This window comes from Leopardus geoffroyi, chromosome B2 (genome assembly GCF_018350155.1).
Source record: "Leopardus geoffroyi isolate Oge1 chromosome B2, O.geoffroyi_Oge1_pat1.0, whole genome shotgun sequence".
Lineage (NCBI taxonomy): Eukaryota > Metazoa > Chordata > Mammalia > Carnivora > Felidae > Leopardus > Leopardus geoffroyi.
In genome coordinates this window covers 5,379,437-5,395,726 of record NC_059332.1, presented here as the reverse complement: position 1 = coordinate 5,395,726, position 16,290 = coordinate 5,379,437, and the positions used below count along the sequence as shown (strand labels likewise).

General features: G+C 39.8%; 1 protein-coding gene across 2 annotated transcripts in view; it reads left to right on the top strand.

Moving 5' to 3' along the window:
* The window catches only part of MRS2 (magnesium transporter MRS2), a 34,628-nt gene that overhangs the window by 7,737 nt on the left and 10,601 nt on the right, over positions 1–16,290 (top strand). Inside the window, exons 5-10 of one of the 2 annotated variants that reach the window (XM_045497230.1) lie at positions 7,923–8,096; positions 9,922–10,052; positions 10,489–10,605; positions 11,887–12,039; positions 12,282–12,399; positions 13,121–15,645. In XM_045497230.1, coding sequence (XP_045353186.1) covers positions 7,923–8,096; positions 9,922–10,052; positions 10,489–10,605; positions 11,887–12,039; positions 12,282–12,399; positions 13,121–13,192 — 765 coding nt within the window. In that variant the 3' untranslated portion in view covers positions 13,193–15,645. Of the gene's footprint in view, positions 1–7,922; positions 8,097–9,921; positions 10,053–10,488; positions 10,606–11,886; positions 12,040–12,281; positions 12,400–13,120; positions 15,646–16,290 lie in introns of those variants that run through there. The other variant, XM_045497229.1, reaches the window with a different exon arrangement.

Sequence of the window (16,290 nt, the reverse complement as noted above, 5' to 3'; positions counted from 1 at the left end):
ATAGTGGAAGCAGTCTTCAGAAAATATTCTTCACTTTTGTTATTGACAGCTAGAACCCTTTAAAAAAGTATTTGTCCACCAAAAAACTATAAGAACTGATATGTGAATTCAGTAAATCACAGGATACAAGATCAACAGACAGAAATCCATTGCATTTCTGTACACTAATAACAAAGTAGTAGAGAAATTAAACAGTCCCATTTACAATTGTATCAGAAATAGTAATAACAATAATACCAAAAATAATAAAATACCTAGAAATAAAACATTGATAAAAGAAATTCAAGATGACATGAAAAAATGGAAAGATATTCCATGCTCATGGATTGGGAGAACAAAGAGTTAAAATGTCCAGACTTCCAGAATCAATCTGCAGATTTAATGCAATCCCTGTGAAAATACCAGCAACACTTCTTTGATTTTTTTAAAAAATTTTTACTTTAATCACCAGTGCTCATCATGACAAGTGCAGTCCTTAATCCCCATGACCTGTTGTCCCCATCCCTCCACCCACCTACCCCTCTGGTGACCATCAGTTTGTTGTCTATAGTTAAGGAATCTTATTTTCTTGGTTTGTCTCTTTTTTTCCCCCCTTTGCTCCTTTTTTCTTTCTTTCTTAAATTCCATATATGAGTGAAATTACAGGGTATTTGTCTTTCTCTGACTTACTTCACTTAGCATTATACTCTTCAGCTCCATCCATATCTTTGCAGATGGCAAGATTTCATTATTTTTTATGGCTGAATAATATATGTATATATCTCATGTCTTTATCCACTCATCAATCAGGTATTTGGGCTGCTTCCATATCTTGACTATTGTAAATAATCTGCTATAAACATAGCACATGTATCTCTTCAAATCAGTATTTTTGTATTCTTTGGGTGAATACCTAGTAGTGCAATTACTGGATCATAGGGTAGTTCTATTTTTACCTTTTTGAGGGACCTCCGCACTGTTTGCCACCGTGGCTGCACCGGTTTGCATTTCCACCAACAGTGCATGAGGTTCCTTTTTCTCCACATTCTCCTCCAGCATCTCTTGTTTTTTGTGTTGTTGATTTTAGCCATTCTGACAGGTGTGAGGTGGTATCTCCTTGTAGTTTTGATTTGTGTTTCCCTAATAATAAGTGATAATGAGCATCTTTTCATGTGCCTGTTGGCCATCTTCTTTGGAGAATATGTGTGTCTTCTTTGGAGAAACGTCTGCCCATGTGTTTTGCCCATTTTTATTTGAACTATTAGTTTCTTGGGTATTGAGTTTTATAGGTTCTTTTAGACACTAACCCTTTATTGGATATGTCCCTTGCAAATATCTTCTCTCATTCCATAGGTTGCCTTTTGGTTTTGTTAATTGTTTCCTCTGTTTCCTCTGCAGGAGCTTTTTATGTTGATGTAGTCCCATTAGTTTATTTTTGTTTTTGTTTCCTTACCTCAAGAGACATGTCTAGAAAAATGTTACTATAGCCAATGGCAAAAAAGATACTTACTGCCTGTGTTCTCTCCTAGGGGTTTTGTGGTTTCAGGTCTCATGTTTAGGTCTTTAATCCGTTTTGAATTTGTTTTTGTGTATGGTGTAAGAAAGTGGTCCAGTTTCATTCTTTTGCATGTTGCTGTCTAGTTTTTCCAGCAACATTTGTTGAAGAGACTGTCTTTCCCATTGGATATTCTTTCCTGCTTTGTCAAACATTAATTAACTATATAACTGTGTGTTTATTTCTGGGCTTTCTATTCTGTTCCATTGGTCTGTGTGTCTGTTTTTGTGCCAGTACCCTACTGTTTTGACTATTGCAGCTTTGAAATACAACTTGAAATCCAGAATTGTGATGCCTCCCGCTTTGCTTTGCTTTTTCAAGATTTCTTTGGCTCTTTCAGGGTCTTTTGTGGTTCTGTACAAATTTTAGGACTGTTTGTTCTAGCTCTGTGAAAAATGCTGTTGGTATTTTGATAGGGATTGCATTAAATGTACAGATTGTATTGTGTAGTATAGACAGTTTAACAGTATTTATTCTTCCAGTCCATGAGCATGGAATGTCTTTCCATTTCTTTGTGTTGTCTTGAATTTCTTCTTTCATCAGTGTTTTATAGTTTCCAGTACAGGTCTTTCACCTCTTTGGTTACATTTATTCCAAGGTACCTTTTTTTTTTTTTTAATTTTTTAATACTTATTTTGAGAGAGAGAGCGAGAGAGAGAGAGCAGGGGAGAGGGCAGAGAGAGGGGAGACATAGAATCCAAAGCAGGCTCTAGGCTCTGAGCTGTCAGCAAACTCATAAGATCATGACCTGAGCTGAAGTTGGACGCTCAACTTACTGAGCCACCTGGGTGCCCCAGTATCTTATTATTTTTCATGCAATTGTAAATGGGATTTTTTTTTCCTAATTTCTGTCTCTGCTGCTTCATCATCAGTGTATAGAAATGGAACAGATTTCTCTACATTGATTTATACCCTGCGACTTTACTGAATTCGTGTATCAGCTCTAGCAGTTTTGTGGTGGAGTCCTCAGGGTTTTCTATATGTAGTATCACATCATCTGCAAATAGTGGAAGTTTTACTTATTCCTTGCCAAATTGGATAATTTATTTCTTTTTGTTGTCTGATTGCTGTGGCTAGGACTTCCAGTACTATGTTGAATAAAAGTGGTGAGCAAGCACATTCTTGTTCCTGATCTTAGTGGAAAAGCTCTCAGTTTTTCACCATTGAGGATGATGTTCGCTGTGAGTTTTTCATATATGGCCTTTATTATGTTGAGGTATGTTCCCTCTAAACCTACTTTGTGGAGGATTTTTATCATGGATGTTGTACTTTGTCAAATGCTTTCTCTGCATCTTTTGAAATGATCGTATGGTTTTTATTCTTTCTCTTGTGGATGTGATGTATCATGTTGATTGATTTGCAAATATTGAATCACCCTTGCATCCCAGGAATAATTTCCACTTGCTCATAGTAAATGATTGTTTTGATTTATTGTTGAATTTGGTTTGCTGGTATTTTGTTGAGGATTTTTGCATCTGTGTTCACAGAGATACTGGTTTATAGTTCTCTCTGGTCTAATCTTTATTTCCTTTTTTCTGCTGGCTTTAGGCTTTGTTAGTCTTTATCTAGCTTCTTCAGGTGTAAGGTTAGGTTGTTTATTTGAGATTGTTCTTCTTCAGGCAGGCCTGTATTGCTGTATATTTCCCTCTTAGGACCATTTTTGCTGCATCTGAAAGATTTTGGACCATTGTGTATTCATTTTCACTTGTTTCCATGCACTTTGTTTCCAGCTTTCTTCTTTTGTTTCCTGTTTGACCATTCATTGTTTAGTAGCATATTATTTAACCTCCATGTATTTGTGTTCTTTCCAGGTTTGTTCTTATGGTTGATTTCTAGTTTCATAGTGTTATGGTCAGAAAAGATGCACAGTATGAATTTGATCTTTTTCAATTTGTTGAGGCTTGGGTTTTTTTGCCTAATATGTGATCTATTCTGGAGAATGTTCCATGTGCACTTGGAAAGAATGTGTATTGTGCTGTCTTAGGATGGAATATTCTGAATATATCTGTTAAATCCATGCGGTCCAGTGTGTTATTCAAAGCCATGGTTTCCAGGTGCTGGGTGGCTCAGTCATTAAGCATCTGACTTCGGCTCAGGTTTTGATCTCATGGTTCGTGAATTTGAGTCCCACATCAGGTAATCTCGAGCCCTGTTTCTCTCTCTCTCTCTCTTTCTCTCTCTCTTTCTCTCTCTCTTTCTCTCTCTCTCTCTCTCTCTTCTTTCTCTCTCTCTCTCTCTCTGCCCCTTTTGGGATTCTCTCTCTCCGCCTCTCTCTCTTTTTCTCAAAAAAAAAAAAAACAAAAAACCATTGTTTCCTTGTTGATTTTTTTTTTTTTTTTTAAATATCTGAAATTTATTGTCAAATTAGCTTCCATACAACACCCAGTGCTTATCCCAAAAGATTCCCTCTTCAATGCCCATCACCTAACTTGTTGATTTTCTGATTGGATGATCTGTCCATTGATATAAGTAAGGTGTTAAAGTCCCCTATTGTTATTGAATTATTCTCACTTAGTTCCTTTATGTTTAACTATTTGATCTATTTGGTTGCTTCCATGTTGGGTGCGTTAATATTTACAATTGTTACATCTTCTTGTTGGATTGTCCCTTTTATAATTATATAGTGTCCCTCTTCATCTCTTATTACAGTCTTCGTTTTTGTTTTTGTTTGTTTTTGAAAACTTTAAGTTTGTTTATTTTTGAGAGATAGAGACAGAGTGTGAGCAGGGGAGGGGCAGAGAGAGAAGGAGATACAGAACTCAAAGCAGGCTCCAGGCTATAAGCTGTCAGCACAGAGCCTGATGCAGGGCTCAAACTCATGAACCATGAGATTATGACCTGAGCCAAAGTCGGGCATTCAACAGAGTGAGCCACCCAGGTGCCCCAATTACATTCTTAAAATCTATTTTATGTGATCTAAATATTGCTATCCCAGCTTTCTTTTCACTTCCATGTGCATGACAAATATTTCCACCCCCTCACTTTTGATCTGCATGTGTTTTTAGGTCTAAAATGCATCTCTTATGGACAGCATATAGATTGGTCTTTTTTTTTTTTAATCCATTTTGTTACTCTGTGTCTTTTGATTGGAGTGTGTAGTTCATTTACATTCAAAATAATGTATTTATGCCATTTATATGATTGGTGGTTGTTTCTGAAGATTTTCTCTGATCCTTTCTTTCATGGTTTGCTGGGTTTCTTTCGTGATATACTTGGAGTCTTTTCTCTATATTTTTTTTCATATCACTGGTTTTGATTTCTGGTTATCATTAGGTTTATATACAACGTCCTTTGCAGTCTGTATTAAGTTGATGGTCATTTAAGTTTGGACCCATTCTTTACTTCTCCCCTCCCGCCCCCACATTTTAGGTATACATGTCATATTTTACGTCCTTTTATTTTGTGAGTTCCTTGACTGATTTTTTTTTCTAGAAATGTTCATTTTTACTGATTTTGTGTTTCTTACCTTCATACTGTCATTTTTGGTCTTTCCTTTGCAGTCAAGGATTCCCCTTTAACATTTCTAGCAGGATTGGATTAGTGGCCATGAGTTCCTTTAGTTTTTGTTTGCCTGGGTAACTCTTTATCTCTACTTCAATTCTGAATGACAGCCTTGCTGAATAGAGTATTCTCTTTTTTAATTTTTTAAAAATATTTATTTGTTTTTGAGAGACAGAGTACAAGCAGGGGAAGGGAAGAGAGAGAGGGAGACACAGAATCTGAAGCAGGCTACAGGCTTTGAGAGTTAGCACAGAACCTAATGTAGAGCTCGAACTCACGAACTGTGAGATCATGACCTGAGCCAAAGTCAGACGCTCAACCAACTAAACCACCCAGGAGCCCCTGGATAGAGTATTCTTTCTTGGCAGCAGGTTTCTCCCATTTTGTACTTTGAATGTATCATGCCGTCTCTCTGTCTTGGAAAATTTCTGCTGAAAAAAATCTGTTGCTAGGCTTAAGGAGTTTCCTTTGTATGTAACTGTCTTCTATTGTCTTGCTGCTTTTAATATTACTTCTTTATCACTGTATTTTGCCATTTTAATTACAATAGGTCTTCGTGTGGATATGCTTATGTTGATTTTGTTGGGAGTTCTCTGTGCCTCTTGAATCTGGATATCTGTTTCCTTCCCCACATTAGGGAAGTTTTCAGCTATTTTTCTTCAGATAAATTCTCTACCTCCTTTTGTCTCTCTTCTTTTGGGACTCCCGTAATACGAATGTTATTACATTTGATGGAGTCACTGATTTCCCTAAGGCTGTTCTGTTGCATAATTCTTTTTTCTCCCTTTTGTATAGCTTGGTTACATTATTCTGTCTTCTAGGTCATTAATTTATTCCTCTGCTTCTTCAGCCTGCTGTTTATTCCATCAAGCGAAATGTTTCTCATTTCATGTATTGAGCCCTTTATCTCTTTGTTTCCTCATCTCTTTGTCAAGGGTCTCACTGATGTTGTCCACTCTTAAGTCCATTGAGTATCCCTATGATCATTGTTTTAAATTCTCCATCAGGTTTGTTACCTAACCTGATCCTGTTTTATTTAGATCTCTGGCTATGGCCTTGTCCTGTTCTTTTATTTGGGACAAATTCCCTGTCTTCTCATTCTGTATGAGTATCTCTACCTGTTTCTGTGTGTAGGAAAGTCAGCTACATCTCCTGTCCTTGAAGGGAATGTTCTTACGAAGAAGAGGTCCTGTGTAGTGTCTGCAGTGTAGTTTCCCTTGTTCCCCAGGGCCTGGTACTTCTGGTACTATCTCCAATCCATGCTCAACACCAAAAATACCAAATAATCCAATTAAAAAATGAGCAGAGACATGAACAGACATTTTTCCAATGAAGACATACAGATGGCCAACAGACACATGAAAAGGTGTTGAACATCACTCATCAGGGAAATACAAAACCACAGTGAGATATTATCTCACAGCTATCTGAATGGCTAGAATCAAAAATGCAAGAAACAGCAGGTGTTGGTGGGAATGTGGAGAGAAAGGAACCTCGTGCACTATTGGTGGCAATGCAAACTGGTACAGCCATTGTGGAAAACAGTATGGAGATCCCTGAAACAGTTAAAAATAGAACTACCCTATGATTCAGCAATCACACCACTGGGTATTAACCCAAAGAAAACGAAAACACTAACTTGAAAAGATATATGCACCCCTGTGTTTATAGCAGCATTATTTACAATAACCAAATTATGGAAGCAACCCAGGTGTTCATCAGTAGATGAATGGATAAAGGAAGTGAGGTATACACACACACAATGGAATATTAGCCATAAGAAAGTATTAAATCTTGCTATTTGTAACAACATGGATGGAGCTAGAGAATGTGATCGTAAGTGAAAAAAGTCAGAAAGACAAGTGCCATATGTATTCACTCATGTGGAATTTAAGAAACAAAAATGAACAAAGTAAAAAAGACACAAACCAAAAAACCAGACTCTTAGCTACAGAGAACATACTGGTGGTCACCAGTGTGGAGAGGGTGGGGGGATGGGTGAAAGAGGTGAAGGGCATTAAGAGTACACTTACAATGATGAACACTGAGTAACATATACAATTGCTGAGTCACTATATTGTACACCTGGAACTAACATAACACTGTGTTAAGTATACTGGAATTAAAATAACTCTTTCCCCTGATAAGTTTTAAAAAAATTATCTCTTTGAAGGAGAAGTGTGTGACAAAGCAAATTTAGCAGAATGCTAATTATACAGTCTAAATGATATGTATGTAGGTGTTCACTGTGATTTTTCAACTTTTCTGTATAAAAAATTTCATAATAAAACATTAGGAAAAAAATGTGAAAAATCTCTAATTTTTATGTCACTAATACAGTGGCCACAGGCTACCTGTCCATATGACTCTTCTCACTAAAAGGATGCCAGTCTTGAGAATAAATTTCTAATTTCGTGGTGTTCTAAATTAGAGCATTAAGATTATGTTTTATCTTTATATTTTCAAATAGCTTAATATGTTTTGGTAACATTTTAAAAAGGCAACTTTCCCATTTCAGCCAAACTAATCATGATTAAGTCATTTCTGAAAGTCCACCAAAACGTGACTTTTAAGAAAACCTTTTCTTTGTTCCCTGTTATTCTCATGATTACCCGTAAGTCTTCATATGTAGTTTGATTCCAGTTCTGTTGAGGGTTAGAGGTATCAAGACTTACATATATTTTAGGCTTCCTTTCTTTAAAAAGTATATCTTAGGGTTTTTAAAAAAAAAACCTAATTAACAATGATTTGGTTTAGGCTTAATCCAAGTTTAAAAAAGTATTAAACCCTACTTTATGGCTGTTACTCTTCTCCTGCAGCTCTATAACTTGCATATATGCATGTGTATGTGTTTGTGTATACATATATATGATTTTTTTTTTTACAGTATTTGAAAGCTGTGATAACTCCAGAGTGTCTTCTGATACTAGATTATCGTAATTTAAATTTAGAGCAATGGCTATTCCGGGAACTCCCCTCACAGTTGGCTGGAGAAGGACAACTTGTCACATACCCTTTACCTTTTGAGTTTAGGGCTATAGAAGCACTCCTACAATATTGGGTAAGCCTATATTTTTATTTAGCTTCTTGAATTTGTTCTTGTTTATTAAAAAAATTTTTTTAACATTTATTTATTTTTGAGAGACAGAGACAGCACAAGTGGGGGGAGGGCCAGAAGGAGAGGGAGACACAGAATCCAAAACGGGCTCCAGGCTCTGAGCTGTCAGCACAGAGCCCGATATGGGGATTGAACCCACAAACTGTGAGATCATGACCTGAGCTGGAGTTGGATGCTTAACCGACTGAGTGTCCCTGTTCTTTGTCTCGTTTAAGACAAAGTTGGTATTGTTGCAATGGCACTTTCCCTAACCACACCCTGCCTCCAAACGAAAACATCTCTAAGGGTCCTGTATAGAGAAAGAAGTTAATTCTTAAGCTATATGACCCAATCAAATAGATCTAAGGTCCCTAGGTATAGTTTACAAAGTTTCTTTAAGAGTCCTATTAGGACATTCCCTTAAGCACATTTTAAGTTGGCTGTCTTTTGTGCAGTGTTGATAACTGTATTCGGGGGTGATAATTCAAAATATTTAACATCCTAAGTATCATACAAGAGAACATATCAAAAAAGTTTTATATATATTCCATTTTATTCTGTAACTAAATTGTATATTGTAAAACCGCATATACATGATAAACGTTATAGCTCAGATCACTCATCAGATCATTCTAATACTTTCCACATCACTCTTTGTACAATGCTTTGTTTGAGACAGCTAGTGATGCCACTGTTTGAGACGTAGTTTGACCTAGGAGCCACGTGTAATTCTTCTAATGACTCCCCCATTATGTTGATAGTCACTGAGTGTTTGGAGACCCTGTCAGGCCCTGAACAAGGATGGTCACTGGCCTCCTGGCCCCCACAGATTGTTCATTATCTGTCCTTCTCGTTAGGTTAGTGTCCGGAGCTAGCTGCATGCAACAGTTTTAGGAGCATGCTAACCAGAGTGAGGGAAGGAAGCAGGGAAAGGGCACGCACAGTGGGTGAGGACCGGGTGAACCTGCGTCCCTTCTCTCTCGTCTGCCCTGCTGTACTGAGGGAGCTGGAAATGGCTGCATCCCCCACTCAACCCGGGCTAATGAAGCAGGAGCTCAAGCTGGTATGAGCCCATGCAATGGTGACTAGTTGGAGCAGGAGACGGAGAGAAGAGAAGGTGCAGCCAGAGGTCAGTGACAGGTTACATAGGCTGAGGAAGCTCTCGGTTCTCATGCTGAGACCAACAGTAAATGCTGGGATTTATGTCATTAACTAGTTTTACTAATTACTGCTTAATTCTGTTACACTCTGTACCAACTGTTATATCCATATTTAACCACTGGAATAGCTCTGTCAGTGCTTTCTTGCTAAATGTCTGCCATGCTTCTATATACCTGAATAATAGACTTTGACTTGACACTGATTTGTTTTTTTAAAGTCCCAAGTTACGTTTTGATTTTCAGAAGAATTTGTTATATAGGAATTTTGAACTGCATTCTGTTGACTGAGAACATGGGTTATCAACTGTAGAGTTTGTGTTGTAGCCGTGGAACGGCAGGTTTACTTTTAGTCCATCAGTCTTGTGTTCCTTTCATAATGAATGTTTATGCGGGAAGACTGTATGAGAGCTGATTCCCTGTTGACCAAGTGCAGGCCGGGTGACAACATCACGTGTGCTTATCTCATAACCTGGTAGATGTAGTTCTTGAATTGTCCAGAGTCAGCATTCCAGCAGTGACGTGTTCCCAGCCATTACAGATTTTTGTGTTTAATCAGAAGATAGATCACTGACCCTGAGTATTCTAAAAAGATTGTTTTAATTCTTATGAAAGGTCATGTTGTTATCTAGATCAGCACTCTTCAGGGGAAACTTAGCGTTTTGCAACCACTGATCCTTGAGACATTGGAAGCTTTAGTGGATCCCAAACATTCCTCTGTAGACAGAAGCAAACTGCACATCTTGCTACAAAATGGCAAAAGGTAAATACAGGTGATTTACCTATTTGGGAGATAGACACAACAGTGAAATGCGTTGTATAAATTCAGATACAAAATTAATATGTTTCTTACCTGTTTTAAAAATACCAACTAGTCTTGGTAATGGTAATGACTTACTTTCCATGTCTTCAAAATAGGAAAGTAGCCTAGGTGGGAAGTTGAGCTAAAAAGGGGACACGGGCTAATGTTTATTGAAAAGCTGTTTTGCATGAAATGCTGCATTAGGGTCTTTCATGTATTTTTGGTTTGGGAATTGATTCTTAATGTGCACGGTAAATATCAAAATTTTTTTACAAGTCAGTGTTTACCATCAATGTAGAAGTGATCAAGTTGATAAGATACTTTAAAAAGGCACTTTTCTTGTAGTGAAATGTGTAAGTTTATGTTATTGATCATTTCTATACAACTACTCTTCTAGTCTGTCAGAGTTAGAAACCGATATCAAAGTTTTCAAAGAGTCCATTTTGGAGATCTTGGATGAAGAAGAGAGGCTGGAGGAGCTCTGTCTAACAAAGTGGAGTGACCCACAAGTCTTGTGAGTATGTAGTCGTGCTTTGCTACTTATTTTGGTCGGATCTGTCACCTGTCTTCCTCAGGGTGGTTTTTCATAGAGAACGTAACGTTTTCTGAAAAGCAGAAAATAGAGGCACCTCTTATCCCCGGTTGTTTCACTATTTCCCCATATGTATTGCATCTTATTCAGTGTAAAAAGGATATATTGAGTGCACACTGTGCTGGTCTACGATGAGTATAAACACACCATTACCTGTATCTTCAAAGGACTGGCCACCAAAGTGGCCCACACATCTACCCAGACAACCTAGGGAGCACAGTGGAAGAGAGGGAAATATTCACGTGGGGATGGGGAGATGGCGGCGAAGGAAGGGAAGACATGGAAGACATGGGAAGATATGTTCTGTATCTTTTGTCTAGTGTAAAAACGCTTAATCTTATAAATCTTTTATGTCTTACAAAATTAGAAATCATTTACTCTCCTTATGCCCACTCAAGTTAAATGCTTACTTTTTAAGTACTCAATATTTTTTTGTTCTTTGTAGATGAGTTTTAGAAATTAATGGAGACATCTTTGTCATGTCCATAGTTTCCACAGTCTACAGATTTTTTAAAGCATTTTGAGACATTAGTTACCTATATTTTAAAAAGGAAAAATTAAGATTAAAAGGGCTATTATAGCAGCGAGATATAATAGCAGGAACTTGAACACACTCTTATTTGCTTTTTATTAGGCCAGGCTGTGTCTAATATACTTTGTAAGTGTCTTTCACAGAGCACTTCACTCCTTCTTACTCCCTATGGTAGGGTGGTAGGGAGTATAAGTAAAGGCTCACAAAATAACTATTGATATCATTCAAGAACACTTTTCTTCCTATATGAAAATAACATTAGGTATCTATCTTGGAAAGGAAATGCTATGTTCGTTTTTAGTTTTACCTGATTTGCACTCATTTGCACTCCTTCACCAGCATTTACACATCTGGATTTTCCTATAGGTGATAGTGCATATTTGCATGAGAATCCTGTGAATTGGGGCCCTGGAATACAGTGAACCCGGCTATCCTGCATTGGGGATAGGGCCTGTGCGCCCCCCCCCCCCCCGCCCCACTTAGTCTAATAGTGCTTGGGGTCGCCTGACAAAGCCACTCACAGACTCACCTCCATCACAATAAAAGAAAAGACAAAGGCCAGTTTTGTCATCGGTAGCTGAATATTGTATACAGAATCAGGAAGTTTTTGGTATGAATGTATGATGCATGTATTGGGGGTATGTTAATTATGTTAACGCTTTTAATTGAAGTGAAAAGAGCAGTGCAGGAATCGACCATGCAGAAGAGATGGAATTGCTGTTGGAAAACTACTACCGATTAGCTGAGGATCTTTCCAACGCAGCTCGGGAACTCAGGGCACTGATTGATGATTCACAGAGTATCATATTCATCAATCTGGACAGGTAAGAAAGCATTCTATAAATCAGTCAGTAAATATTTTCTTTTAAAGTAATTCTAAAGTGATAAAGCTTTTAAGGCCCTGCCATTTTGGGAGGAGTTACATCATCATCTATAAATGCCACATGGGAGTATGTCCTCTTTTTAAGGTGTAGATTTAATCTGTGTGGCCTCCAATAGATTATTTCGTGAATTTGCTGTATGGCTAGTGGGCCCTTCTCATCCAAGTACGTGTTGTCCTCTCCAGCCACCGTAATGTGATGATGAGGCTGAACCTGCAGTTGACCATGGGAACCTTCTCTCTTTCACTCTTTGGACTAATGGGAGTTGCTTTTGGAATGAATCTAGAATCTTCTCTTGAAGAGGTGAGACTGCATTTCAATAAGCTAGGGATTATTTTTTATGTTTTGAAGGTCATTTTTTAAAATGGATTTTAAGGGGTGCCCAGGGGGTTGGTTCGAGTCCCACGTTGGAGGTAGAGATTGCTTGAGAATAAAATCTTAAAAAAATACAGTGGATTTTAAGAAGAGTCTTAAAATGTATGCACCCCTAGTGAATTAAAATGTGTAGTCTAATTCATTCAAAATTCGGGCGGTGTTTTTAGCCCCTGTTACAACGTAAATATAACTGTAGCCTAGGTTACCTCAGGTTTCTTGAAACCTGGAACCACACGTGGGAAAGGTTTGACAAAACAATGTCGCACCGTGCACACTGCTCTTGCAGGATCCCACTGTGGGGCTCTGGTATGCAGGAGCACGGTGAGATGGTGCTCCCGGAGGATCTTGCCGTAGGTGCGGGTAGTGCGGGATCGCACCGTGAGGAGACCGTGGTGCAGGTCACAGGATGCGATGGTGAGCCCGCAGGATCTTACTGTGTCGTTCCGGTAATGCCGGATCACACCGTGAGGCAGTGCTTGTGCGGCGTGGCACCATGAGGCGACGGTAACGCGGGATCCCCCTGTGCGGTGTGTGCAGGATTGATTGTGAGGTGGTGCTCCTGCAGGGTCCTGCCATGAGGTGGCGGTAATTCAGAATCACAGAGAGGCCATGCTAATGAGGGACTTTTTTCCTAATTCTTACGTGCCAGGCATTGGTAGCTTGCTTATTTCAGTCAAGTCACAGCTCTGAAGATGGAAGTGTTACCCTACTTGACAGATGAGAAAACTGAGGCCCAGGAAATTGAGGTAATTTGCTCAAGGGCTCAGTGCTATAAAGTAACAGTTAGGGTTTGAGCCCGAGACTTGTCCTTTGCACTTGGCTGCACTTTCACATTAACGCAACACTAAACTGCCAGAGTTCTTCATATCATCGTAGCCTTGTATTTTCAGAAAATACCTTACTGTAAGACTTCCAGAAAATAATCTGAATACGCACTCAGCACTCTTTTTGGCTCCATGTCCTACGTAATCTGTAAGGTCGTTCTCTGTCTCTTTCCCTGTCGTCCTTGTCCAACCGGTGTCCTGTCTCATCAGGACACTTCCGCTTCTAAAAAGTGGCCTGTAAAAGAAGCACGTCTGGTGGTCACTCTTCTGTGAAACTGTCCAGTGGCTTTTGATTGCCCTTAAAGATCCAGGCTCCCTGGGCTGCAGGACTCTCCCTGGTGTGTGTGCCCTCGTCTGCACGTTGAGCCAACCACTCGGCCCCACTGTCCGTGCTGCATTGATCTTTCTGTACAGGCTCACTTCCTCCCACACACGTTCCCTCAGCTCCCACCTCCTCTGCCTGATTGGCTCCTACTTCCTCTCAGGTCTCAGCTTACTTGTCACTTCCAAGGACAGTCATCACCGAGGCACAGTGTTAGTCATTTTAGTTCTCCTTGTACTGAGATGTAAAGAAAAATAAATGCAGTCCATTCGTTCGTTCATCCTCTAAACACAGTTCCGGTGCCTGTTACACACTAAGCACTGCTTTCAGCCTTGGGGAAACAGCAGGGAGTCCCTGCCCATGTGGGGGTCACGTGACAGTAGGAGAGCGCATAGAAATAGACATGTAGTACGTTAGGTGAGAAGTGCCATGAAAGAAAAGCCCGGCACAAGGATGATGCTCACAGGAAGTGAGATGAGGAGATGGGCTGGTCAGGGAAGGTCCTTCCGAGGAGCTGACTGTACAGAGCGGGACGGTCTGTGGGAAGGTACGCGAGGCACAGGGGGCCGCACACGTACTGACTGCAGCAGGGATGGGCTGCCCTTCTTTAAGGAGGAGAAGGCCGGAAGGGGCAAGAGAAGGCGAGTCAGGAGGAGAGAGGTAGGGAAGGAGGTCACAGAGAAGACAGGTGGGAGATCGTGGTGATTTTGTAGAGCCAGATAGGGTTTGGATTTATTTTAGGTGTGCTGGGCATCTGTTCTGAGGCCAGGAGTTTTAGAATTCTTCTCTGATAGCTCCCGGCCCGTGCGGTCCCCTCTGGTAGCTCCTGGCCTGTGTGGTCCTCAGTGTGGAGCCGCCCCGTTGAGATGAGAGGTGAGTGGTTCGGGGGGATTGGTTCCCACACAACAAGATTCAGATCAGTACCTCACCCGTTACAAATTCCGTCTCTGGGGATCCTGAAGGATAGGAAAAACTTCTTGTTTTTTTCTTTTTAAGATAATTTTAGAATCTTCCAAGAATAGTCCCAGAATTCCCATAGAGCCTTCATGCGGTGTCTTCAAACACCAACATTACATCACATTCACTCTGTCATTGTATCTGTATGTGCAGCCTTTTTTCCTGTGCAGCCTGTTTTCCTAAGCAACACATGTGATGCCCCTTCACCTGTAAATATTTCACTATATACCTTTCAGTATGTACTTCCTAGAAACATGGGCATTCTCATATATAACCACAATGCAGATGTCAAAATCGGGAAACTGACATTGAAACAGTGCTGTTTAACAGTCTGCGGACCCTATTTGGATTTAGGCTTTTGTCTCGGTGCTGCTCTTTGTCTCTTAGAAGACCTTGGATCACATAGTTACCCTGTCTCCTGAGACTCTTAATGGAGACCAGCTTTCTGATCTTTGTCTTTCATGGCCATGACACTCACTAAGAAAGAGATTCGTTATTTGACCCTTGATAGCCTTTCTTTGTCCTGAGGTTCTGGTTATGCATTGTCAGTATGTTCTCACATTGAGTCCCATCAGGAAGCACATGATGTCTGTTTGTCCCGTTATTGGGACCATCGGCTAGGGAGGTGTCTGCCAACTTTCTCTCCTGTGAAGTGACTCTGTCCGTGGAGTGAAATGTCTCGGAGGGAGATACTTTGAGACTGTGTAAAAATCCTGTCATTCTTCAAATTTTCACCCTCTGGTTTTTGCATCTGTCACTTGACCAAAAACTAGTTCATGCCTGAATCAAATATTACTGTGATGGTTACCAAATGGAGATTTTTTTTTCTTTTTAAGTTTTCATTTTAATTCCAGTTAGTTAACATCCAGTGTAATATTAGTTTCAAGTGTACAATATAGTGATTCAGCACTTCTACACATCACCGGGTGCTCATCACATGTGCACTCCTTAATCCCCACCATCTGTTTCCCCATCCTCCCCCCACCTCCCTCCTGGGGACCATCAGATGGTTCTCTACAAGAGTGTGTTTCTTACTTTATCTCTTTTTCCCCCCTTTGCTTGTTTCTTAAATTCCACATATGAGTGAAATCATATGGTATTTGTCTTTCTCTTTTTTTTTTTTTTAACATTTGTTTGTTTAGAGAGAAAGTGCAAGCAGGGGAGGGGCAGAGAGAGAGAGGGAGACAGAATCCCAAGGAGACTCCACACTGTCAGCACAGAGCCCGATGCAGGGCTTGATCTCACCAACGGTGAGATCATGAGCTGAACCAACATCAAGAGTTGGTAGCTTAACCAACTGAGCCACCCAGGTGCCTCATGACTGACTGTGTGTGTGTGTGTGTGTGTGTGTAAAAAACACATCTTTTGTATCCATTCATTTATTGATGGACACCGAGGGTTCTTCCATTGTTTGTTGTAAATAATGCTGCCATAAACATAGGGGTGCATGTATCCCTTTGAATTAGTGTGTTTGTATTCTTTGGGTAAATACCCAGTAGTGTGATTGCTGAATCATAAGGTAGTTGTCTGTTTTTAACTTTTTGAGGAACCTCCACACTGTTCTCCACAGTGGCTGCACCAGTTTGCATCCCTACCAACAGTGCATGAGGTTCATGTTTCTCCACATCCTTTCTAGCATCTGTTGTTTCTCGTGCTGTTGGCTTTAGCCATTCTGACCTGTGTGAGGTGATACCTCATTTTAGTTTTGGTTTGCAT